Raw genomic sequence first — 27,469 nt, 5'->3', positions numbered from 1 at the left:
ATCCAGAACCATTGGAATATAATTTTATCGTATGTAAAAACAAAGGATGTTTGAGCATTTCTTAAAAATAAAGAATATCTGAGCATAATTAAAATAAAATCTTTGAGCATTTTCATGCTCAACAGTCTGATAACAGGAACTATTTAGTAATGCTATTGTGTTATGCATGCTTTTAGCACAATGGTTAACATTAATATACCACAACCATACATAGTTTTGTATAAGTTTTGGTTATAGATAAATATTAGACCATAGACTCCCTTACATGTATTTAAAAATATAACTATATGCCCTGGTCACCTGAGAACCTTACTTTATGATGCACATTGTATCATTTTCTTCATTTTAACTTGAAGGTCTTGACAAATGTGTAATTACCACAATTCACACCAATTACCACACAAACACAATGTTTCCATAAACACTTTATAATAGGATTTTGATCTAACAGGTAAACACAGTTCGCTCCATGACATGGCTTTTTCTCTTAAATACTTTCCACTCTATAAAGAAAACTGTAAAAATATTTAATAACTAATTAAAAGTTCTCTGGGAGTAAGAGAGGGTGGAGGATGGGCAGTTGTATTGTGGTCCTGATGAAGGAGGGAGGAGCAGCAGCAGAGGCGGGGCTTCACCGTGATGATGGTTTGGTGTTGCCATTCAGAGCAAACCTGATGCAAAAGAAGAGTTTTTTACAGCAGAATATGATATTACATTAAAAAATTAACCCTGTGTCCTTGTAAACCCCGGGTAAAAGGAACCCTGGGTCATCTTGCTTCACGTTTCACATTGCTTCTAATTTATCCGGGGTTAACAATTAATCCTGGGTTTTCATGGACTTTTCGGACTAGAATGTAATAATGAAGCGGTCTCTTCTTTACTCCAATTGTCACTTTCAGTCACTATTTGACATTTCCCCCTCAAACACTGCAGTTTCTGTGACCGTCCAAAGCATGTGAATATAAAAGCATGTGATTGGTTGTAGCATCTAGTCGTAACCAGACATGTTCACAAGTCCCTCAAGTCTTTTGAGTCCAATTCAAGTCAAGTCTCAAGTCTTTAAATCCAAGTCAATTGTCAAGTCTGTTCTATTTTTAGTAATAGTTTTCCTAGTTTTTGTTGGTGATGGGACGGTTGATACCGGGGCTCCAATGTTCCGACGCAGTTTTCAAAAGCACTATTGTATCACACACTCTACCGATGCTTGTATCGAAATGACAATACCACGTGATTGATGACGTTTTGAAGCTTCGAACGTCATGAAATATCAGAAAGTCGGGAGAGCTGGTTTTTAAAAAAACTGCTGTATCGTGACCCCACCTGATGCATAAAAGGGAAATGATTATCCCGTCACTTTGAGGGCCGTCAGACACACAAACAGCTGTGTGTGTGTACACTTATTTGGGATTCAGTAGAATATTTTTGAGTCAAATGTAACCTCAACACCACACAGAATCTGAATGCTCGTCACACCTCTATTGCATTTAATCATGTTTTATAGCTGGGGTCTACAGAACATAAGTGTTAAACAGCTCACTCTAAATATTTTTTCAACTACTAATGTCAAATATTAATAATACTTGTATATTTTATATTATTGATCAATATGTGAATCTGTTGACCAGGCTACACATGACATGAGTTGTGGTCTCATTGGCACAAATTAATTTAGATCAGATTAGAACTGTATTGATCCCAGATTGATTCCACTTTTGTATGTCACGGACTTCCGAAGCTTTGTTTGGTCACGTGCTTTTTCAAACCCTTCTGCTCAGCAATGATTTGTTAGATATGGCGGCGAAAACAAGTCCAACCACCAGATGTCGCTAATGCACACGGTGTTAAAAGCTTAGAGTTTCGATGAAAGCCTCAAACGCTTCAGAAAGCCTCGGTTTCCCCATCACTTGTTTTTGTAACAGTGTTTTGAACAATCAAAACTGATTTCTACTTCAAAAATGTCTAATAAAGCACACAAAGTATCACTTCAATAAATCATTTATTTAATTTTTATTCACAATCAAAAACTATTACTTTCAAACTATATAACATTTTACCATTTGGAAAGCAGGGCCAGTCACCTCGAGAGAAAAAAGTGCTGTATATTTTGAGCTGTTTGAGTTGCCGTAGTTTGCTGTAGTTCTCAAGCAGTGATGGGTAATGTAGTCTTCCAGTGTGCACCGGCGGTAACAAAACCCATGTATAAACAAGTGCTACGGTAAACAACACAAAGAACAAAATTCCAGTCTGTGTGTTGTTTGTGATAAGGTGATAACACACCCAGACTCAACAAACTGATGTGGAAACGAGTTGGACTGGGTCATAAAATGCGAAAGAAAGTGTCCATCAAGTCCATATGAAAGTTAACTTGGTAAATTTGGATATTATATGCATATGGTAGTAAATAATTTGGGAAAAAACATGAAAAGGGCATGGAAACGTGTACTTGAAAATGGACAGCAAGCAAGCCCCTTGACAGATGTGCAACACCGCAGCTCCCCTTTGGATTAATTGCTTTTCAAATTAAATGACATGATAATAATAATAATAATAATAATTTGTTTCATTTATATAGCGCTTTTTCTGAGACCTCAAAGCGCTTTACATAGATGGGGGAATCTCCTCAACCACCACCAATGTGCAGCATCCACTTGGATGATGCGACGACAGCCATATGGCGCCAGAACGCCAACCACACACCAGCTTACTGGTGGAGAGGAAACAGTGATGAAGCCAATCAGTATATGGGGATGATTAGGAGGCCATGATTGACAGGGGCCAAGGGGCAAATTTGGCCAGGATGCCGGGGTTACACCCCTACTCTTTTTCGAAGAACATCCTGGGATTTTTAATGACCACAGAGAGTCAGGACCTCGGTTTAACGTCTCATCCGAAGGACGGACATGAACACGCAGATTATCACAAGTTAAAGGGATACTCCACCGAAAAATGAAAATTCTGTCATCATATACTCACCCTCATGTTGTTTCAAAACTGTATGAATTTCTTTCTTCTGCTGAACAGAAAGGAAGATATTTAGAAGAATGTCAGTAACCAGACAGTTTTAGATACCATTGACTTCCATAGTAGGAAAAAAATATACTATGGAAGTCAATGGTATCTAAAACTGTCTGGTTACTGACATTCTTCTAAATATCTTCCTTTCTGGTCAGCAGAAGAAAGAAATTCATACAGGTTTGAAACAACATGAGAGTGAGTATATGATGACAGAATTTTCATTTTTCGGTGGAGTATCCCTTTAAGACTTGGAAATATTGTTACTCAGGGCTCCAGACTGCGACCGAATGGTCGCATTTTGCGACCAAAATTTGAGAGTGTGCGACTGAATTTTTCATCCAGTCGCACATGTGCGACCAGTAAATTTGTTTTGTTTTTACACGTTAAACGGAAGGGGCGCGTCAATGAATCCGGAATGTGTGGCAGGCCAATGAGTGTGAGAAGAATTGGGAATGGCCACTGTAACTGGCTAATGTGTGGAGGGGGAGGGTCCTAGAGATAATCGAGCGCGCGTAAACGTCCGTGGGAAGGAGACGGAGACAAATATCAATGTCACAGACACAGCCGGATGATGATTCAGAATCAGAGGTTTGTGAGGTGAAAAAGGCCCGAACCCACCATTTTCGGGAAGACTGGCTGCGAGAATTCAGCTGGTTGAGGTACTGTAAGGAGACGAACTTAATGAACTGCGAATGTTGCAGTCGCTATCCCAGAACTGCGGGGAAAACGAAGTTTGCAGACAGTGCAGGCACTTCGCAGTTTAAACACAATAGTTAGACACATTCTCAGCCTCAAGCATAGAGTATTCCGTGATAATAAATCAAAACAAAATGAAAGCGGAAAAAAACTGCGCTACTCATTTCTGCGTCACGGACCGTTTAATAGTTCGAACCAATAATAGACAGCGCAGAGCTTCTCTCGCCAGTCGCGGGCGGATCTCGATCACGCAACACCGTCACATCGTGGACATCCAGTGAAGAAATCCATTGAGTTCGCGACAGAATTAATAACATCGTTGCGAGATCCAGTGAGAAACATTCAGATTCAACGCAGAATTCTCTGTTATAAACCATATCAGATCAAACAGCGCTAACGTGGAAACCAGGAGAAACATGTGCCATGAACGAACAAGTTATAGAAGGCTTTAGGTCCACAGATCAGCAACATTCACCATGGATTTAATGTAGTAACACTAACTGTAACGGTATACTGTGGTTATAACAGTAGCCTACACATATCTTTTTCCAGCACTTCAAAACTATAATATCATATTTCAATGTTATTTTTAATGTGTTGACCAAAAAAATTTTTGTTCAACCTTTAAAGATTGTCTCTATTTATAAAACTAAAAGTTTCAAGAAGTAGGAAAACTCACACTTATTTAAAAAAATTAATTAAATTACCATTGTAAACATAGCTGCTGAGGGCGCTTATTGGCTATTTTCAATCCCTAATATCTATTTTGTCACTCATTTTGCTATTGAATTAATATTAAGACATTATGAATGATAATAGTTCAAGTTAATTTTATCTACACCTCAAATTAAGCTCAGTGCTTTGTCATCCCACAGTGCTACCAGATACTTTCTGTAGAACTTAGTGCCGCTGCCCTCAAATGTTAGTCTGGAGCCCTCTGAACTTAAAATAAAACTGCACATTGTAATTTCTGTACGTTAAGTCTATTTATTATCAAAGCATTTGTCAGTAATACAGTTATTTTTGGGGGAAATGTGAATAATTGCATTGCAAGGTGATTTAAGATGTGCCCCTAAATTTTCTGCTTGCGCTCCTAAAATTTTAAGTCAGGGGCTACAGCGCTCCTAATAAAAAAAGTTAGTCTGGAGCCCTGTTACGGTTTGTTGTTCATTTATATTACAGCCCTTCTCCAATGGGTGACGAATACGGGTGCCTTCAGATGCGTCACACGCGTATATAATAATGCTGGCTTGGTGTGTTTGCTGCAGCACATATTGATAGGAAATGAATGAATTAAGAATGAATATTAAAATGTTGTTTCATGCTGTCATATGGGGTAGTAAAGAGAGAACGTAATCTGGAATTGTACCAAAATTACTTGTTTTTCACGAGTCTCTGTCTTCAAGTCTCGAGTCACTTCCACGAATCCAATTCAAGTCAACTCAAATTAAATTTCTGTCATTAAACACTCACCCTCATGTCGTTCCAAACCCGTAAGACCTTTTTCATCTTCAGAACACAAATTAAAGATATTTTTTATGAAATCCAAGAGCTGTCTTACCTCCCTATAGGCAGACAACGCCACTATCACTTTCAAGGCCCAGAAAGGTAGTAAAGACATTGTTAAAATAGTCCATGTGACTACAGAGGTTCAATCTTAATGTTATGAAGTAACGAGAATACTTTTTGTGTGCAAAAACAAAAATATAACGACTTCACCTGTCAGTCTCTGACGCTGTTCACGTAGTATAAACAGTGCAGCGCTTCCAGGTTCTACTTCAGGACGCATTCTGTGTTCTGTGACGCTGTGTTTACTGTAGTCACATGAGCCGCTTTCCCACTGTCAGGCCAGTGCAGCCAGGGCTTTCAATGGGACGGGCTGGGCTAATAGTCTCGCCCAAAACCACACTGCGTTTCCACCGTCAAGCCAGAAGCTCTGCAGCACTTCACTAAAACCTGCCCATAACATGCCTCCCTGGAACAACGTCACACAAACCCATCATTTCACCAACAAATGGAAGTTTTATCAGAAAACGAATAATAATTAGTAAACTAAAAATAATAAAACAAAAGAAAGAGGAAACGTACTTATTCAGTCGTGTGTGTTTCTGTTTATTTGTAGTCACAGGACAGTATGTTTATATCACATTTAGAAAGAACGATCATTTAAACAAATTTCCACCAAAAATACGACCTAAGGAGCTTTAGCACTCAAACTCCCAATACAGTTATATTTTCAGTCAGAGAAACCGAGGAAGCTCCCGAAAAACCGGACTTGCTTTATTTTGTGACATATGCGAAGCTAAATATGGATATTTGCCAGTCTGGTATAAGGAGACGAGACGTACTACAAATGAAATAAATATATGTTTGTGACAGCCTATATGATTTGTCTGATTTCTTCAAGCGGCCATATTTACCACGTTTACTATGGTAATGGTTAGCTTGCATTGTCTTTTGCATCGCATATAAATATTTCTGACTTATACGCTGATCAATCCACATCGGATCACAAACAGAAGTTATTTCAAACACTCGCTGCCGTCTGAAAGTGAGTTTTGAGCTAAAATAATTTAAGTGCTAAAAGTAATTTTAAAGATTTTTGAAAATGACCTATCATGTAGTGTGTAACATACAAGGGCGCCGTAAAGGGGTGGAAGGTTAGGACGATTCTAAGGGCCCAGGCTGATTTAGGGCCCAGAAGAGCAGACCCCCTTTTTCTTTTCTTATTTCTTTTCTCTTTTTTATACATACATTAAATGTGCTAGGGCCCCTCATGCACTAAATGTGTATTTTGTCCGTTTTGACCATAGATGTAATATTTAAAAAACAAATAATGTATTTACTGTTTCAGTCACACCCCTCCCCCTTACAATGGTTCATTCCACCTGCGCTGTCCGAGCTACGATCGCTAGTGTAACGTCTCTTGCTTATTGCACTTGCTATGATGCAGCGCAGACAGTGACACACGCAGGCATGTCACATCAAAAGTTAGGGCATCAAAAAAGGAAAGGAAAGAGAAGACAGAGAACGCCGAAGTCGACAGTATGTCACACAGTTTTTCAAAAAGAAAGGTAGCTTGCCCTATTCCTGTATTCCAAAACTTTCAGAGTTACTTATTTTTGTTGCTACATGACCTGCTTTTATCTAGCTAGCTTAGTAAAATAATTACTGAATTATGATTTACATCCAACAATAATAACATCTCTGGGTTATCATGTCTCTCTACACAAAAATAGCTCTACACAGATTCAACGGCTGCTGCACACCCACGTCCTCCTTCTCCCCCCGTGCGAAATTCGCGTCCGATATTTTAGCACGTTAAAAAATAAATACAACCTCACGTTATGTCAATCACACTTGCACACTGCCTCCGAAACTTTCGTCCGTCAAAAAAAAAAAAAAAAAAATTCGGATCAGGTTCGATTTTCTGCGTTTTTCGCATCCGTAACAAGGGTTTGAATGGTGTTTTGACAGTTTAGAGCCACAGAATGACGGATACGAAAAAACGCATGCGAAAATTTCGGATTCAGTGTGCAAGGACCTTCAGCTGAACAAGGTGAGCCTGAGCGCGAAACTTCACGAAGATTGAAGCCTCTCAACACGTCTTATCTACTGTGTTCGCCACATGATGATAACTTTACAAAACAAAAAGTAATCTATACGCTTCAAAAATCACAAAATCAGTTTGCGGTGTGTGTCGTGTGTTCTGTGAAGTGACAGTGCTGCTGCTACGATCGATTATGTCAAACTTGACGTTCTTAATAGGCTATATGAATAAAATGCCCCAGAAAAAAATAATATAAAAAACTGAATAAAACATGTCTGTAGTAACCATTGGCTATAAGGAGTTTACAAAATAGATATTTTAATATTTTATATTATGAAAACTAAATAGGCCAATAGAAATAATATGGTTATTACGTGTGTTTGACTTATACAATGTGTGTTTTTTTTTTTTGTAGGCTTTGTACTCATCTTTAGACATTTTAACTATGCAATGTGCCAAGTATCTTTTTTAAAGTATACAGGGCATGTTTATTGGGTTACATTTTATCTGTAAAAAATGTAGGGGGCCCAGAAATTTTGGTTTCCATAGGGCCCAGAATTTCTGGCGGCACCCCTGGTAACATAGCTCTAAGTGAATGAAAACATCCTGCAATGTTTTAAATCTGAAAGTGCACCGTATATAAAGTTATTGTTTTTCAAATGTAAGAGTCCACTCTGAGTCAATGCAATGAATTGTTTTTCAAACGAGTCATAAGCCGTTTCGTTGTGATGTCAAGACGAAACTTAAGCATATTGCCCGCCCACTTATTGCGTGCGCAGACACCAGGGAAAACTTGAACCTCAAACCCTCAGCTGATTCCTGTGGATACTGGACAGCATCATGTCGAGAAGACGCTGTGCTCTACAATGTGAGCTAAAGCCTATTTTTTTTCACTGCCAAAGGACGAGCATGTGAAGAATCATTGAAAATGTGGTGATGTGCAAATGTATATTGTGAGAAAATGAAACAGTTTTTTTACCTTTAATGCATGTAAACCTGTTGTAGGAGACTCCAAAACAACATTAGGAAACTTTAAAATAGCATAATGGGGCACTTTAAAAGTCTTTAATGCTGATGATAGCTGGTATATCAAATCATCCGGCACTGCTGGTCTCATGACTAAACTCCGCCTCTGTTCATAACCACTCCTCAAGCCTGAGCTGGCCCGCTTTGGACCAAAGTATTCGGCGGGCCAAAAAACCCTGGCCGTTGGCCCCGGCCCCCGATCAAGCCCCAGAAGTGACAGTGGAAACACTACTGGCCCTGGCATGCACTAGCGCCCGCTTTGGGCCCCACAAACGTGGCTATAGACTATTTTAACGTTTTATGTCTTTACTACCTTTCTGGGCCTTGAAAGTGGTAGTGGCGTTGATGTCTTTAGGGAGGTCAGACAGCTCTCGGACTTCATAAAAAATATCTTAATTTGTGTTCCGAAGATGAACAAAGGTCTTACAGGTTTGGAACGTCATGAGGGTGAGTAAATAATGACAGAAATGTCATTATTGGGTGAACTAACCCTTTTAGTGCCTAGTCACAGTCTCGAGTTTCTATCTCTGGTTGTAACCTTCTAAACTTTGGCACCACAATGCAGGGTTAACACTCCAAAGCAGGGTTTCATAACACCGGGTAAAAAGCGGTGCTAAACCCGCTTCTAAATTACAAGTGTGAAACATTCCTTTATGTGGGGTTAAAAGTAGTGTTTAGAACGATGATAACCCAGGGTTAAGAGCAGTGTGAAAAGCCCTAAATAGTAGCATATATTCTTTACCAATGTTCTTTTTCTTCGTACAGATCTGCTCACCTGCACACTCTCTCCATCATATGTGTGACCAGGAGGTCAGAGATGCCAGGGCAGGACTCTTCTGCCAGGTTGAAGGCATTCTCCAGCTCCTCTATGGCACCCATTCCTCCTCCACATGCTCTTCTCTTCTCCTTCAGCTGGAGAACAGATTGACTTACATTTAACTCTATAACATATAGAGCTTATCACTGTTTATTACTTTACTGCTGCATTATCTGCTGCCACCATGATAAAAAGCATAAAGCTTACAGAGAGAACTCCAGTCAGGATGTATAAGAGGTGAGAGTTTGATATTGTGCATTTTTACCTCTCTGAAGATGGGAGAGACCAGCGCCGACAAACATTGTGACTTGGGCTGCCTCTTTACCGTCTCAGCCGCCTGTAAAACAAATTCAAACCATAACATTATATTTCATGTAAGGATGTCAAAAGTACTGGTGCTTCAGTACAAGGTTAATGCTGAAAATAAAATGGTGTAAAACATGTACACCGAAGTGTTATTTCAGTATTATTGATATACTATTATACTTTTTGTTCATATTTTTAATTCGTAATATTTTTTCTGTTTTCATTTCAACTTTAGTGTACATTTTAGTAGTTTAGTTGTTTTTGTCAATATTATACTTTTTTTTTTATATGTCTAGTTTTTATCAAATAAAAGCTACAACAGCTCGTCCTTTTACCTTTCAAAAACCTTTAGCCTTTTATGTTCAAACCAGAGTCAGACAATGATGGAGAGACAAAAGAAGAAGTGACAACATATAAAATGCAATGCAACAGAACATTTCTGAATGGTTAGTTGATGAATTTATGTAGCTTATGTGTAGTTATCTTCTAGTCATTGATTAGCATATTCTGTCATGATAATCTATAAATCACATTCCCGGGGGCAGGGTTTATGTAAATTCTTGGGTTCATGATGTCACTAACCCGGGAGGAATGTCGTGTAGTCCCTACCAGCTGTTTGTTGTAGTCAAACAAACAGCAACATTACACACTAACTAAAGTTAGAAAAGTGAAATCATAATCAACCCCCCTTTAAACAAAAAGGCAATAATTTTTTTTTTTACTGTGTCGATACTAGTAAAATCTCTATATTGAATGAATAAATGTTCTTAATCCTTAAGGCTTGCTTCAACCCGCGGCAACAGTGTAAAAGTACCCCAATACAACTTGGCATAAGCAATTGCATGGTGGCATAAAGGCATGTTATTCATCGACTGCAAACTGCTCTGAAACCATGACCCTGTAAAAACGTGCAACAGTGCCGCATTTTGACGCAAATGTGAAACGCTCATATTTATTTAAATCATATTAGGCCATGTATCGCGATTACCGTTTTTATGTCATCAAATGTAAGACCCCACAAAATTATGATCAAAGGAATAGTTCACTTTAAAATGAAAATTCTGTCATCATATACTCACCCTCATGTTGTTTCAAACCTGTATGAATTTCTTTCTTCTGCTGAACACAAAGGAAGATATTTAGAAGAATATCAGTAACCAAACAGTTTCTGGGTCCCATTGACTTCCATAGTATATTTTTTTCCTACTATGGAAGTCAATGGGACCCAGAAACTGCCTGGTTACTGATATTCTTCTAAATATCTTCCTTTGTGTTCAGCAGAAGAAAGAAATTCATACAGGTTTGAAACAACATGAGGGTGAGTATATGATGACAGAATTTTCATTTTAAAGTGAACTATTCCTTTAAGAATTTTGTAATTCCATATTTTTTGTGTATGAATATTCATATATTCATACACTTTTTGTGACCTTAAATTTGCAGAAACCCTGAGAGAAAAACACTACCTAATCTTCATTTATTTGAATAATTACATGAAACATTTGAAGCAATGTTGCTTCTTTGAAAAATGAAACATTTCAATGTTTTTGTTCCATTTATTATTATTTAATTGTAACTACTGAACTTTTTTTTTTTTTTTACTTTTGCTGTTATATCAAAATTGGTATCATGAATAGTGAAATTTCACAACTAAAATGTTGGTATTGTGAACTTTCTTCCTTTAAAAAAAACAAACAAACAAAAAAAACTACAATGACAGGACAACCCAAACTGATGCATTTCTAAAACAAATATGAAATGTTGGAATCCTCACCTCTGAGTCTGTGTTTGTGTAGCCCTTCTGGAGCTTGTTCATGGAGCTGGGTCGGACTGTGGGGAACGTCCACATGGGACACTGGTCTCTGTCATCACTATCGCCATCCCTGTTCAAGTACGAGGAGAAACAGAGGCTATAACTCATGAAGATCAATTCACCAGAGATCTAATTAAAAGGACAGGGCTAAAGTAATAAGAAATGAATAATACATCATGATGAATTAGAGGGCCGTTATTGATTGTAGAGTATGTGCATTATGATGGACAGATGGATGACATACATGTCAGAATCATCAGAGCTTGACTCGTCTCCGTGGCCTTCAGACTTCCAGCGGCGGTATCGGTCAATCAGCTCCGTCAGATAGGAGGTTTTCTTGGTGTAGCGTGTGATGAATTTGTGCTTCAGCAACTCCTTGGCGGTGGGCCGCTGCACATAACCAGAATAGTGATGCCTTGCTCAGGATGCTCAATGTTTTTACCGCCTCATGTCAAAAATCTTGAGATGTCGATCTACAATTAGAGCTTGATCATTTATTTTAACAAGTTGTGTGCTATATTACAACTACATTACCAATCAAAAGAAATAATTGCGGGGTTTTTTTTAAGTCTCTAATGCTCACCAATGCTACATATTTATTTGATGAAATATTGTTAAAAAGATATATATATTGAAAAAAAGACAGAGCTGTTTTCTATTTTCATATATTTTAAAATGCAATTTATTCCTGTGATGGCAAAGCTGAATTTTCAGCATCATTATTCCAGTCTTCAGTGTCACATGATCCTTCAGAGACATTTCTTCACTGTTGAAAACAGTTTTTTGCTGCTTAACACTTTTGTGGAAACAGTGATAGACTACAATTCAAAAGTTTGGGTAAAAGAAATGAATACAAAAATACTCACAAAGCGAGGGTCTTTATTGAGGCACGCCTCCACAAACTCTTTGAAGGGTTTGCTGTAGGAGCCCTCCAGCGTCGGGGGAGTGTTCTTGGGAATGAGAAACAGCACTCGCATCGGATGCAGGTCGGAGTTTGGGGGTTCGCCCTTCGCTAGTTCAATAGCTGTAATTCCCAAGGACCAAATATCTGCCTGCAGCCAAAAAAGCAAACCATATAGTCTTCACTGATCTCAACTAGATATTATACAAATATGTATATGATTAGCTGCTACTACGCTAAAATGTAAACTCTGTTAGTGACTGGTTTCCATGCCTACCACTTAAAAAAGAAAGAAAGCTGAATGCTTGGGAACAGTTTTACCACTCCAGCCTTTCTGCCAGAGTGCTGAACGTGTGTTTTCACAGCTCTGCAGACACATTTGGACATTAATATTCATGTTGTTCTTTTGCACGCTGAGAAAAGACCATTTATCTGGATCTCCGCACCTTAAAATCATATGCAGACTGTTTGATGACCTCTGGAGCCATCCAGAAAGGAGTTCCCACAAAAGTGTTTCTCTTGATCTGCGTGTCTGTGAGCTGTCCCGCCACCCCGAAGTCTGCCAGCTTCACATCCCCCTGCTCAGACAGCAGCACGTTGGCAGCTGCCACAAGACACAACATGAATCATCAGCACAGAGTTCAGATTTCACACAAAGCAAATTATTAAATCTGAAGCCATTCCTAGCCGGCCTGATTCGAGTAGGCAGACGTGCATGTTTTCACACCTTTGATATCACGGTGAATCTTCCTTTCCGAATGCAAGTATTCCAGTCCCTTCAAAATCTCCCTCAGTATAGTGGCGATGTACGTCTCCTCTAGCGGTCCTGGTTTCAACTGAGACGTGTGGAGGAAAGTAGAAGACAAATTATATTTCTAAGTCGAAAGCTGAAGGCTCTTATGATCACATGAATACACGCATGAAAACGTTCCCATAACTGAAGAGCCACTGTTGTTCTACTTACAAGATCTAAAGCAGAGCCGCCTCCTAAATACTCCATGATGATCCACAGCTTAGTTCCCTATAGATAAGGGCAAAAATAACAAGCACAATTTCTTCAAGTGTCACATGACATTTGTTGTATTTAGTGTTCATATTTCAATAGGACTCCAGTAGGTATGTGGCTTAAAATAAAGGTTATTTATTAGCATAGATGGTTCCGTGAAGAACCTTTAACATCCATGGAACCATTTTCATTGCACAACAGTAGAAAATGAGATTCAGAGTGAGAAAATATGGTTCTTTAACCTTTAACTCTTGAGTAAAGTGTTTTTGGGGTGCCCAAAATTGTTGTGAAAACTAGTGATCGACCGATATTGATTTTTTATAACCGATACCGATACCGATTATTTGCATGTTTATGTGCCGATTACCGATATGCAGAACCGATATTTATTTACTGTTATACTTCTGTTTTTGACACAATTATTACAACACAAATGAACTGAACAAACAATTTTATTTATAACAATCACTCCCTCCTTGCATACATAAAAAACTTTATATTTATACACAAATAAATAGAGGGGTCTGAGTCCAAAAAATAAAGTGCATTGTTACTAAGTGTCTTTGTTTAAAAATAAAAGCTTTGATGAGGTAAAAAATAAAGCACAAAAATTATTCTAACATATATTCAAAGATAGTTGAGTGATGTATCTTTAAGTGGTTCCACATGTTGGAGGTATTTTTTGTATTGTATTTTGTATTGAAATGTAATTCATTTTAAACAGTTTTAGAAGGTTTATATGTGCCATTTAATAGGTTTAAAGAGTGAGGAATAATTCACTGGGTAATATTAATTCACTGAATAATATTAGCTGGAATATAACATTATCAGGAAAGTAACAAACAAAACAGCATATTTGCATTTTCCAACTAGTATGTTATTAATTATTAATAATGTTTTTGTCGGTCTAGATCATGAAATCCTTTCTGACAAAGTGCTGTTTATCTATGCGTTTACACAGAACTATATAACTTACTCAACCGCGATCGCGCGTGGAGATAATAAATAATTAATTTCCACAGAGCGGTATTTATTTAGATTTGTATTAGCGAAATAATGGTTATGCAGTAAATGATAATATAATTTAGGTTGTTTAAACGAGATAATCTTGTCAAAAGTTTCATGCAGTAGCCGTGCTTGAGCATTCCTGGTCATCAACCCAGTGAGTGCGCAGCAATATGAACAAACTTTTTTTTTTTTGAGACTATATAAACAGCACTTTGTCAGTTGACATTTCATGATCTAGATTGAATCTAGATCATGAAATGCCAACTGACAAAGTGCTGTTTATCTATGCATTTATTTTACACAGAACTCAACCGCGATCGCGCGTGGAGATAATAAATAATTAATTTCCACAAAGCGGTATATTTAGATGTGTAACGTTATTAGAGAAATAATTGCTATGTAGTAAATAATATAATCTAGGATGTTTAAACAAGATAATCTTGTCAAAAGTTTCATTCAGTGGCCGTGAGCATCCTGATCATCAACCCAGTGAGTGCTCAGCAATATGAACGAACTTTTTTCTCGAGACTAATGGTGAGCAAATACAACTGATAGAGAATTAAATTCAGTGCTTTTATTTTCAACATGCACTCATTCATGTCTGTTTTATTTAATTCATGTAAAGTTACGTCTTTATTGGGGCAGGACATGACGGATTACGCTACGTGACTTTTTAGAACCAAGCTGCATAAATAAACTAGGCTATATCAGGCATTCATGTCTCAAATCTCATTTCTGCATGTCTGTTATGTTAAATAAAGTTGAAAAATTAAAGCAAAGCAAGCAGAACATATGTTTTACCTGTGCACAGAGTTGTTGTTGACTGATCTCCTCAGACGCGGGCTGCAATGGCGGAATTCTCAAAACGGCCACAAGATGGCGCCGTTTATCGGCGAATCCGATATTACAAAACCGATACCCGATTATGGGAAAATGCTTAAATATCGGTAAAAATATCGGTAAACCGATACATCGGTCGATCACTAGTGAAAACATTTTAAGATTGAATGTGCAGAAGAATTTGTCGGAAATCATGACATATCTGGTATTTTGCATCTATGTCAACACAAATAAAATTAAAAAAAGTAATTGCAAACAGGATATTTAATGAGAGAAAATATAGGGCGGGGTTGATATTATCCATAAGAAATTAATTTGACATTACTAACTAAAAGTGGGTTTGCAAAGGGCTCAATGTTTGTAGATGCAGTTATTACACCATTGAGCAGCAAGGAGCATATTTTAGCTTTTGACAGCCATTCAAATTGATCTTGGAGATTTTTTTCAAGCAACACTGAATCCCAAATATTTCAGGATATTTCAGCAGATTGTGTGTGTGTGGGATGCAAACAGCAAATCAGCATTGTCATGACATCATTAGTAACATGACATTTCGGTTAAGGTGATGGCTAAAAACAACCTGGCAGCAGAACAGAGTATCCAGGAGTAAATATAGCACATTTAAAAATTGCCCATACTAGACAAGTGCAATTGAGATGAATGGGGAATGCTAACAGATATCTCTATCCAGGTATTACACAGATCTCCTTGCAGTTTGTAGAAACCTAGCAATTTGGCCATTGGTTAACTTTTTAACTTTACATCCTTTGTAAAAAGGTATAATTTTTTTCTTAGGAATAATGCATTGATAAATCATGTCAACATGCATTAAGAAAGTGATTTCATGTTGATATTAAAAGATGCTGTAATGACATACAAAAAAAAAACTCTTACTATTGTTTGTCTGTACACGCCTGAGATCCCAAACAATGGGAGAGTGTACCTTCAGATATGAGCCATAGTATTTGGTGACATAGGGGCTGTCACACTGGCTGAGCACCGTGATCTCCTGCTGAATGTCCTCGATCTCATCTTCCGCCTCCTCCAGGTCGATGATCTTGATGGCCACCACCTCTTTAGTGCGATTGTTGATACCCTTGTAGACCTCACCAAAAGACCCCTTCCCAATGCGCTCTTGCTTTGTGAAATACTCCTCCGGGTCAAGCCGGGAATTCTGTGTGAGAGAAACAGTAGAGTTGTGATATGAGATTCAATGAAAGGTGTAGAAGAAAATCAGTGAGCATTTACTATGGACCCTTGTAGACTACATTACATCCTTTAGGATGCTCTACTATGAGCAACATATGAACCATTTATATATATATAATATTTACAATTAAATTTAAGATATTACATGGAATGTAACAAAAAAAACAACAACAAAAAATAGTTACTATAGTAAAATATAGTACTCACACACAATATAACGTCAAGACTGCCCTCAATTTAGTCAATTACTCTAAATCGAGACATGTCATGACATGACAGGCTCACTAAACATCACTGTGGTTTTACTGATTATGAGATTAATCGTCCTGATGATGAACAGACTCGGCTGGGCAAAGGATTTACCTGGTTCTGCATGTCGCGGAGGTGCGCCATCCTAACAGCAGGTCGGTGTGGATGAGAGCAGATGTAGCCCTTTCTGCCAAAGGAGGGGTGCTGTAAAACTCTTCCAAGGCTTTGCTGTTCCTCCTCCGATCCCCTGCTTAGCTAGCTAGCTTTTACATAGAAAAACACCTCTTCATGTCCTGTTCGTCTACCGTGTTTTCGGCCTCCAATCCCCTGATGGCGGACCCCGCAGCCTGGCGAGAATGACAGTTAGGTGTCGTGTGACTCCATGTATTAAAGTATCTGCGTACGAGAAAAACGCTTTCCGCTTGTAATTGTTTTGTCTTGATCAACGCACGTTCCGGCGACTCTTCATTTATTGCTTGCGGGAGAACAAAATAATTGGAGCTACAGCGCATGCGCAGCTTCTGATTCAAGGAACGGGGAATTGTGGGAGTTGTAGTTATACTGGCAGCAGGGAAAGAATTTAAAGTTCCCCTATTACGGATTTTTGAAAATGACCTTTCATGTAGTGTAACATAGCTCTAAGTGAATGAAAACTTCCTGCAAAGTTTTAAATCTGAAAGTGCACCGTATATAAAGTTATTGTCTTTAAAAAGTAAGTCCACTCTGAGTCAATTAAATGAATCGTTTTTCAAACGAGTCATAAGCCGTTTCGTTGTGACATCAAGACGAAACATTAGCATATTGCCCGCCCACTTATTGTGTATGCAGACACCAGGGAAAACTTGAACCTCAAACCTGCAGCTGATTCCTGTGGATACTGGACAGCATCATGTCGAGAAGACGCTGTGCTCTACAATGTGACGCTAAAGCCAGTTTTTTTTTTCACTGCCAAAGAACGAGCATGTGAAGAATCAGTGTTAAAATTCATCTTTACCATGATATCACAGCAGTATAATCCTAAACTTTTGCTGTGTTCCCTTTATTTCACTGACGACTGCTTCTCAAATCTTGGAGTTCAATGCAGGATTCGCAAACCGCTTACTCTTGAAAGATGGTGTTCAAAATTATTTAGAGTTTTATATTGTGTAGGTCTCCTGCTAACTGGCTAACTCACGTTATCACTGTCTTACTGAAATACTTCTGCTAATCAGTTTGTGGGCCACTATTACCTAAAATTGTGTCTATTAATGCAGATTGTCTTGTCGTTCTCACTACTTTGAGGAAAGATTAAGCATGGAGCAAGATTTGTTTTACCAACATTTGTTACATCAGGCATTCATGCTAGAGCTCGGCTAATGCACTGTTATTGGTAGTTTCCACATGTTCACCGCAATAAAATAAAAAAATACCCGGTAAATAAATAAGTACAAATAAAAATAATCGGTTTGTTGATGGACATGCACTTGGTGTAAGTGCATTACATGCATTGTTAATGCTGATGGTGAGGAATTACAGTTGCAACATCTCATAATGCACCTCAAAATTAGAAGTGTATCACTGAGAAACGTCCTGCTCGAGTCGTCCTTGCGATGGAGGTTCGGGTTGGGTTGAATAACTAGTTCTTTCAGTCTTTCATTATCATCGGACTCGCGCTAGGATTTATATGGTAAAATCAACATCATTGTTCGTTACTGTGTTTAGTTTACGGTTGTAGGAAGCCTCAGGACAGCTGACATTGTTTTGGCAAAAGGGCGTTTTTGTTTTCGACACGTGCGCTGTACGTGGTAAACCAATCAAAACAGACTGAGCCGCCTGGCCAATCAGAGCAGAGTAGCTCACGAAAAGGAGGGATTTAGAGAGATGTCATCTGACGAGTCGTTTGAGAATCATTGAAAATGTGGTGATGTGCAAATGTATATTATGAGAAAAAAGCAAACAGTTTTTTGACCTTTGATGCATGTAAACCTTTTGTAGGAGACTCCAAAACAATATTAGCAAACTTTAAAATAGCATAATAGGGTAACAAACATGAAAACATCATGTGAATTTCAGAACTCAAAACTTCCTCTCAGCAAGACAACAAACAATTAAGCATTTATGTACAACAAGCTGCAAAAATGATTTAGAATGAAATTTTGTGATGCCTAATTTTGCAGATAGTAATCACGGTGTAAGGAGAAAGCAGGATTGATGCTATAATTTCTAAACAAGAGAAGAACTAATGATAAGAGTAAAATAAGGGAAAAATGGTCAAACCTTGTGGCTGCATGGCGGCCCTCGCTGCTCTGCATCCTTCAGAAGGATCCCAGCGTAAAAGTCAGCATGAAACAGAAGTTGCAATTATTCTTTCCTTCCTTGTGACGTATATCTGAGTGAAATGGCTTCTCAAACAAGAAAAAAAATATTTTTTTTTCAAGCAGGACTTGATTTGGTCCATTTAGAATTGATTGGTTGTGGTTTGCTATTGGTCGACGTGAGTGACCGGTTGTCCCACCCTCGCGCGAGTAAACACATCATCTGAGAAGAGATGTCGCTGCAAGAGGGAGGGGAAGTTAATTTGATTAAAGATTACGAGGGCAGATTCATTTTTTTAAAAGAATGATGTTCATGTATGAATTTATTATAAATGAATGCAATATTCCATAAAAAAACAAGAATTGTCCATTTTGATGTCATGATGACTTTAAAGTCAGCATGAAATGGAAGTTGTGATAGTCTTTTCTTCCCTGTTGTGATATAAATCTGAGGGGAACGGCTTTTCAAACAAGAAAAAATGTAGACTTGATTTTATCCATCGGGAATATTCAACATCTGCAAATTTACAACGCTCAAAATTCAAAGCAAAGGGAGCTTTTATTTTACAGAAATCCTTTTTAAGGACTACAACAAATGGTTGGTAGGGACTATAATGAACTTATTTACGGGTTAGTGACATCACTAACCCTAAAATTTACATAAACCCCGCCCCCGGGAATACAATTTATAGATTATCATGACGGAATATGCTAATCAATGACTAGAAGATAGTTAACTCCACATCAGCTACATAAATTCATCAACTAACCATTCAGAAATGTCCTGTTGCATTCTACATGTTGTCACTTCTTCTTGAGTCTTTCCATCTTTGTCCGACTCCGGTTTGAACATAAAAGACTAAAAGTTCTTGAAATTTTTAGTGCGTGTCTGTATGAGGTAATCAGAGCTGTTAACGCAAGCAATCTGTGCCAGGAGAAGCAGTTCATTTGCATTTAAAGGGACACACAAAAACGGTGCGTTTTTGCTATGGTTTCTGCTCACCCTCAAAAAGTGACAATTTGAACATGCTATTAAAAAATAGTTGTGGGGTATTTTGAGCTAAAACTTCACATACACACTCTGGGGACTTCAGAGACTTATTTTACATCTTGTGAAAAGGGCATTATAGGACTCCTTTAACAGTATAATGCGATTGCATAAAAAATGTATGTTCGACAAATACAGTACAAATAGGCTATGCACAGTACTTGGTGCATGAGCAGGATAAACCAAATAGTCTATGAATTATAGTTTGCATTAATTTAATATCAAATGTATATCTGTCAAAACAAGCAGTTTTGCTACCCACTGAATCCACACAACAAGTACTTTTTTGATCAGTCAGATTACATTATTTTAGTTGTAGTATGGCATGCAGTGAATGAGCCAAATGAATAAAACATGATGGATGCATTGAATGAAAGTGACATCTCTGTAAACTTGAAAAAATGTAGGGCGGGACTTGATTTTGTCCATCGGGAATTGATTGGATTGTTGGATGGTTGTGGTTTGCTATTGCTGTGATCTCATAGGAGTGACACTTTGTACTGCCCTCGAGCCAATAAACATGAATTTTAAAACAATGATGATGTGCAGGGATTAATCATTTAGAATACTGCAATAAAAAATAAAAAATAAGCAGAGGTGGACAGTAACAAAGTACATTTACTTGAATACTGTATATCTTGTGAAAAGGCCATTATATCACCACTTTAAGTAACTGTACTTTACTTGAGTATAATTTTTTCTGGAAACTTTTAACTTCACTACATTTGAAAGACAAATATAATTTTTACTCCACAACATTTCTGTCAAGGTCCTTGAGTAGAAAGTAGTAATGTCAGTCAGGGGATGATTTTTTTCATCTCTAACACGTGATTGAATTTTTGCAGGTGACAGACAGCCTATCAGTATTCACTCTTGTAGGGAGGGTCACGTGTCGTGAAGTTCAGCGATTTTCCATCATTTTCTTTGAACACAAATCAACTGGTGGCAAAATGGACGAAGACAGATCCTTGGCGCAATGCGTGCATCCATGGCAAATAAGTCTTTCTGTTTTGCTGTTTGTTTAAGCAGTATTGCTGTTATTGCAGTTATACAGCTATTGTCGTGTAGCTGGGTTTTAAACCAGGTTTGATTTTTAGACCACTTGTTTCAAATGTGCATGAATGGATACACATAGATGTGTACTTATTTTGTTGGGGTGGTAGGAGTGTAAAAAAAAAAAGAAAAGAAAAGATGATTGTGGCTGTCTTTTTTTGTCAATTCAGTTGTTTAATTTCTATAGGTTTTAACATTCTAAAAGCTCTTAATTCCACAGATACTACTAACTGGTAGGTGTATTCACTAGGTTGCTTCAGAGGCATAAGGTAACTGTAAGTTTTACATACAACAATGCAACAATAATAAAACAAGCATTGACATTTACTTAAAAAAAAAAAAAAAATTCTGTTCACTTAAGTAAAAATAGGTATTTACAACTTTTACTTGTAACAGAGTAATATTTGACCAGTAGTATCTGTAGGCTACTTTCAGTCAAGTAAGGAAGTTGTGTACTTTGTCCACCTCTGAAAATAAGTATTGTCAATTTTGATTTCATGTGACTTTAACTAGCTATATCCCTACCACTTAAATCTAAATAGATAAGGCTTAAAGGGGTGGTTGATTGTGATTTCACTTTTTTAACTAGTTAGCGTATAATGTTGCTGTTTGAACATAAACTGAATCCACACAACAAGTAGCCTACTTTTATCAGTCAGATTACATTATTTTAGTTATAGTATGGCATGCAGTGAATGAGCCAATTATGAATAAAACATGATGAAATTAATGAAATGAAAGTGGCATCTCTGTAAACTTGACTTGCAATTGAACTCATACATTTTAAACTGTCTTCTGGGATTACCACTGTCACCATTATGTGAAATATGACTATCAGATAAAGATATGCACATCCACACTGAGGTCTATTCACGAGTCATAGGACTTTAAACTGTTGTGTTGGTTTGTAGTGAGAGGATTAGCTCGCTAAACATAGACAGATAATAACTTAGCCTACATGGTCACCACTAGAGCAAAGCATGAATGAACTTTCCACTGATCCTTAGGGAAGAATCATTATATGAAATAAGAGTTATATGGGAAGCCTTCACGCCTGGGTCTGTTTGATAAAAGTCTCCTCTTTTAATATGAGTGTGATTTTTACGAAATTAAAATTAATGTTGCATGCTCTTTTTGTATTAATTTGATAAGAAACCCTTGGATTTGAAGGAGTTGATATTATTTGATATAGTAGTTCCATGGACTAAAAGCATTTTGAGCCGTGCCAGGATCCCATTTATATTTGGACTAAGCCGTTCATTAGTGGTTACCTAAGCGTTCCAGGTAGAGAGAAAAATCGCTTCCAAGTGTCCGATCCAGGGCACAAGCGAACAGCAACCTCGGACAGAACGATGGAAATATAACTGAAAGTGCATTTCAACATTGTAGGTTGTCGTGCGAAACATGGAAGAGACACTGAAGATGAGAAAGGATAAAATCGGTAAGCGGAGCGTTAGTTGGTCGATTGATCAATTTGTTAGCGAGGGAATTTAGTTTGGGCTGTTCATTTGTTTTTCCTGATTGGTTCTTGACGTTTCGGCGAACCTGTTTCATATTTAATTTGTCTAAACTTTCGTCGTAAAAATGGGCTTTGTATTGTTAGTGGAGTCTGTGGGGTGTTTATGTAGGCTACCTGTCCAGTGAACACAGCTCGTGCCTAACAAACATGCGGGACATGAGAGTGTTCGAGCGATCCACCGTGACCGTGTTCGCCGCTGAGATGAAGGTGTTTGATCGGACTCACACGGAAAAAGAGCTCGTCTCTCAGTCCAAGGAACTTTGTAGAGACTTCATTCACTCCAGAATCATAAGGGAAGGATTCAGCTGGTCAAAAGTTGAGCCAGATCTGCCCGAGCCACACGGTGCTCTTATAGATGTATCTGTGGTGCTTCTAAAACTGGGTAAGAGAAACAGGAGTGAGTGTGAATTGATGCTCGTAACAGGTGTAATGCTATTTCAGTATTTATCATCTGACATAACAAAAGTCTTTCTTTCTTTCTTTCTTTCTTTCTTTCTTTCTTTCTTTCTTTCTTTCTTTCTTTCTTTCTTTCTTTCTTTCTTTCTTTCTTTCTTTCTTTCTTTCTTTCTTTCTTTCTTTCTTTCTTTCTTTCTTTCTTTCTTTCTTCATATTTTCTTTATTGTTTATCTCTATTTTATTTGGGGTCTGGATTAATTTGTCTTTAATGTTGTAATTCTATATTGTGATTTATAACAAGAGTTTATCAAGGCTGCACTGTAAAAAATGATATGATCAGTAAATTATGACAACACCTGTCCCTCTCATTGTGTATATTTAAGACATTTTACAGGTTTTGCTTTGTTTTACAGGTGATGAACTGGAGTGTATGCGCCCATATGTGTATCGTAATATCGCAAAGCAGCTGAACATCAGTGTAGCAGTCGAGGCTGTGGTTTCAGATGCGTTTCTCTCTGTAGCAACAGAGATCCTAGCCATGGGTAAGTGAGCTTGAAGACAATATAACAGGTGTTTCATAGGCAGTGTTTGTGGGCATGACCTTGCTGGCCCTGCATTAAAGTATTTTTGTTTTTTCATATAAATGAAATGAAAATATGAAATATTGTCCATCCAGAATGGTGCCGAGAAACATGTCATCAGAGAAGAGAAGTCTTTTCAAGTTGAAGGGGAAGTTATTTTGATTAAAGTTTACGAGGGCATGTGAATTAAAAAAAAAGTATGTCATGAGTAGGCTAAATCATTTATAATAAATACTGCAATGTTCCATAAAAACTCTTTTGATTTCATGGTGACTTTAAAGTATTTTATTATTTTTATTTATTTTAGTATTATATTTTTGTTATTATTATTGATACTATTACTATTATTATATTCTGTACATAATTGAGGCTGTTTTGGGACCAAAAAAAACCTCCAGCACTGCCCATGAGGGCATCTTTACTATAAATGGTGGGAATTTGGAGATTGTTGGATTCGTTCCAAATGTAAATGAAGCGATGTTAGCCTGAGCAGAGTTTGAGCTTTAAAAAAAAAAAAACAGTTCAGGCAATAATTTCATTATGTTTGTTTTTATTAAATTACAGTAAAATTGTCTTTACTGGAAGAGCGATTGACTTTAACCTATTATTTCAGTAGTGTGTTTTGAGAGGGCCACTTTGATCATCAGCATCTCTTGTGGTTTCATGACAAGTTCTTCAGTGGTCTTTTTTCGGAACATGGAAAAAACCCTAAAAAGGACATACCCACATTCTTCTCTCTGTACATATTTGGTCACATATTTTATCTTGGTTCTGCTTCTTCTTGACGTGCATGGTGGTTGTGATTGAGCCCAAAACCATGGCAACATCATTCTACACTGCCTGACAATCTTCTCACAACCTATCTTCTATAGTATGGTATAGATCTGTGAGTATCTTAAATGAATGCTGAAGATGAAGGAACGTAAACAATTGGCATAGTCCCTGACTCTTGGCTCATCATTAGTGAAGCACGACAATGTGTTAATGCTGAGACTTAATGGTTTTAGCCTTCCTGTTACATCATCAGCACAGCAGAGCTGCGCCTCTATGTAGTCGAATAGATTTTCAAGGAAACGAATCTAAACTGTTAGATGCTATCTTAGATCTGGCCCTGTTTTATACTTAAAATGTGTTTCATGGTGGAAAGTCTGTGTTGTTAGTTGTAGACAGTAATTGGAGGTTGCCATTTCTAAAATAACTACAACATGCTTTAAGGTATAGTTTAACTATTTATTCATTTAAATGTCCTCTGAAGACACTCTTGATTGAAAGAGCATAAAGAAATATTAATATTTTGTGGAGAGAAAAAATGGTTTGATTTCTTTTGCGATACATTGACATTTGATTTACATTAGATATGAGCAAATCTAGGATTTGCTGATTCTTTACTGAATTCTCATTATAAACTGTTTTTAATATTATTTAGGAATTTCATTTCTAAAACGCTTAATGTGAAAGCAAGAGAGAGTTTGAGGTGCTCATAGCTCAGTAGCCCTCTGGTTCATCTTCTCACAGAATTGCTTTTACTTTCAAGGGATCACATGGGGCAAAGTGGTGGCCATCTACGCTGTAGCTGCTGGGCTGGCGGTGGACTGTGTGCGACAGGGCCATCCAGTCATGGTGCACACCATTGTGGACAGTCTGGGAGAATTTGCACGTAGGAGCCTGGTCCCATGGCTCAAAAAGAGGGGAGGATGGGTAAGTAAGTGTTCATTCTCTGTACTGCCTTCTGCATAAACCAAGATTGATCCTGACCTCTAGAGGCCATATGAGGAAATGAAGTATTGCTACCCAACTGTAGCCTTTCTGTTAAAGGGATACTCCACCGAAAAATGAAAATTCTGTCATCATATACTCGCTCTCATGTTGTTTCAAACCTGTATGAATTTCTTTCTTCTGCTGACCAGAAAGGAAGATATTTAGAAGAATGTCAGTAACCAGACAGTTTTAGATACCATTGACTTCCATAGTATATTTTTTTCCTACTATGGAAGTCAATGGTATCTAAAACTGTCTGGTTACTGACATTCTTCTAAATATCTTCCTTTCTGTTCAGCAGAAGAAAGAAATTCATACAGTTTTGAAACAACATGAGGGTGAGTATATGATGACAGAATTTTCATTTTTCGGTGGAGTATCCCTTTAAAAGCGCATCTAATTATTTTCTTTGTGCTACTGCAATTTCATACTTGCATTGAGCATAGCATACTACACACTACTGTTCAAAAGTTAGGGGTCAGTAACCCTAATAAAAAAAGTAAGAAATTTATTCAGCAAGAATAATGTTACAAAAGATTTCTGTTTTAAATAAATGCTGTTCTATTCATCAAAGATTCCTGAAATAAATGTATCATGGTTTCCACAAAAATATTAAACGGCACAACTGTTTTCAACATTGATAATAATAAGAAATGTTTCTTGAGCAGCAAATCAGCATTTTAGAATGATTTCTGAAGGATCATGTGACACTGAATACTGGAGTAATAATGCTGAAAATTCAGCTTTACCATCACAGGAATAAATTACATTTTAAAATGTAATAAAATAGAAAAGATATTTTATATTTTAATAATGTTATTGTTTTACTGTATTTTTTTTCTTTAAAAAACATTAAAACAATCTTACTGACCCTAAACTTGAATGGTATGGTATGTGATAGCGTGTCAAATGACAATGCTTTCTTTTCATCTTTCATTCCAGGGGGACATTTCAAAATGTGTGGTGAACATAGACTCTAGAGCTCATGCCCACTGGTTATCAACAGCTGTGTCAACATGGAGGGAATTCATAAAGACCATGTACATCTACCTGACGAAGTAGCCTTGTGCAGGAAGTCATCCTGTTGACCGAGAACTGAACTATTTGAATGGACCATTGCACTGTTTGTGAAGCCCTGGGGAGCAAACGGCCCCTCACAAAGGTTATAGCACGTCATCCAGGTTTAACTGCACCTTAATCATCTTTTACTTTTTATCATTTCTTTAAAATACTTTTCCTTAAAATATTAAACATAGAGTGAAATAAATACTATGAGCTGATATTGTGTAGAGGGGATGCTACTGCTATTTTCATTGGTGGAGCTACATAATATCTGTCTTAGTTTAAAATGACCCTGAAATAAGGTGTACAGGTAAAGGAGCTCCTTTCGTGCTGAAGATGCATTGCATGGGTTCATTCTACTGAGATTTTATACTCAATAACTGTGGCATGAGTGAAACTTTTTAAATGTTTGACAATGTTCAGATGTTTTTTTTTTTTTACAAAACTCCTTAAGATGATGTTTGGAGTGACACTTTGCACTTTCGGTTCATACAGTTTGTGTGGTGTGTGTAACACTGTTGTCACCAGCTGTATACATCTTTAAATAAAGATTTTAATGTGGGCACTGAGGGAGAAATTCAAAGTTTTTACACAGAGTTGATTCCAGCAGTCATGGAAAACCTGGAAATTATTTTGGGCCCAGGAACTAATAAAGTCACAAAATACAATTTTAATTTCCCTTGATTGGTGAAATCGGTGAAATCGGATTGGTTGATTTGTTTTTGAAAGAATTCTCTTATGCTCACAAAAGGCTGCATTTATTTGATCAAACATACAGTAAAACAGTTATATTACTATTCAAATATAAAATAACTCTTTTCTATTTTATTAAAATTTAAAATGTAATTTATTCCTGTGATGGCAAAGCTGTATTTTCAGCATCATTACTCCAATCTTCAGTGTCACATGATCCTTCAGAAATCATTCTAATATGCTGATTTACTGCTCAAGAAGCATTATTATCAATGATGAAAACAGTTGTGCACCTTAATATTTTTGTGGAAACTGTGATTTTTCAATCTCATCTGAAATGAGCAGTGTTGGGGGTAACGCATTACAAGTAACATCCATAACGCAATCAGATTACTTTTTGATCTAAAGAGTAAAGTAATGCGCTACAAGTAACGTGCATTATGTAATCAGATTACTTTTTTTTTTCAGGATTCTTTGAAAATAAAGTTTACCGGAACAGCATTTATTTAAATTAGACATATTTTGTAATGTTATAAATGTCTTAACTGTCACTTTTGATTAAATAAATGCATCCCTGCTGAATGATAGTATTACTTTCTTTCAAAAATGTACAACCCCAAACATTTGAA

At 37.3% G+C, this 27,469-nt stretch overlaps 2 protein-coding genes across 2 annotated transcripts; one reads left to right on the top strand and one right to left on the bottom strand.

The window, feature by feature from the left end:
• Positions 1 to 409: 409 nt before the first annotated feature.
• stk25b (serine/threonine kinase 25b) lies at positions 410 to 16,945 on the bottom strand. Its single transcript, XM_082171886.1, has 11 exons — positions 16,551 to 16,945; positions 15,922 to 16,152; positions 13,089 to 13,145; positions 12,852 to 12,960; positions 12,571 to 12,728; positions 12,090 to 12,275; positions 11,468 to 11,613; positions 11,185 to 11,293; positions 9,370 to 9,441; positions 9,063 to 9,199; positions 410 to 671 (listed from the first exon to the last, which is right to left on the bottom strand). The coding sequence occupies exons 1-11, from the start codon at positions 16,578 to 16,580 to the stop codon at positions 632 to 634; spliced, it is 1,275 nt and encodes a 424-aa protein (XP_082028012.1). The 5' UTR covers positions 16,581 to 16,945; the 3' UTR covers positions 410 to 631.
• A 4,272-nt stretch (positions 16,946 to 21,217) lies between these two features.
• bokb (BCL2 family apoptosis regulator BOK b) lies at positions 21,218 to 27,422 on the top strand. Its single transcript, XM_082173337.1, has 4 exons — positions 21,218 to 22,732; positions 23,160 to 23,288; positions 24,862 to 25,025; positions 26,028 to 27,422. Exons 1-4 carry the CDS (start codon positions 22,498 to 22,500, stop codon positions 26,145 to 26,147), a joined length of 648 nt encoding a protein of 215 aa, XP_082029463.1. The 5' UTR covers positions 21,218 to 22,497; the 3' UTR covers positions 26,148 to 27,422.
• The last annotated feature ends 47 nt before the right edge of the window (positions 27,423 to 27,469 follow it).

This window comes from Leuciscus leuciscus, assembly GCF_965113295.1.
Source record: "Leuciscus leuciscus genome assembly, chromosome: 6".
Taxonomy (NCBI): domain Eukaryota; kingdom Metazoa; phylum Chordata; class Actinopteri; order Cypriniformes; family Leuciscidae; genus Leuciscus; species Leuciscus leuciscus.
Note: the sequence above shows the minus strand (reverse complement) of the source record. Positions and strands in the feature narration are given on the sequence as shown.

What these genes read in the sequence shown, in the direction of transcription:
- bokb (XM_082173337.1), top strand. Translation starts at nt 22,498, where the DNA reads ATGCGGGACATGAGAGTGTTCGAGCGATCCACCGTGACCGTGTTCGCC. An exon ending in TGTGGTGCTTCTAAAACTGG is followed by an intron (nt 22,733 to 23,159) that starts GTAAGAGAAACA and finishes TTTGTTTTACAG; the next exon opens with GTGATGAACTGGAGTGTATG. An exon ending in TCAAAAAGAGGGGAGGATGG is followed by an intron (nt 25,026 to 26,027) that starts GTAAGTAAGTGT and finishes CTTTCATTCCAG; the next exon opens with GGGGACATTTCAAAATGTGT.
- stk25b (XM_082171886.1), bottom strand. Translation starts at nt 16,580, where the DNA reads ATGGCGCACCTCCGCGACATGCAGAACCAG. An exon ending in GCGGCTCTGCTTTAGATCTT is followed by an intron (nt 12,961 to 13,088) that starts GTAAGTAGAACA and finishes CACACGTCTCAG; the next exon opens with TTGAAACCAGGACCGCTAGA. An exon ending in TCAATAAAGACCCTCGCTTT is followed by an intron (nt 11,614 to 12,089) that starts GTGAGTATTTTT and finishes GGTTATGTGCAG; the next exon opens with CGGCCCACCGCCAAGGAGTT.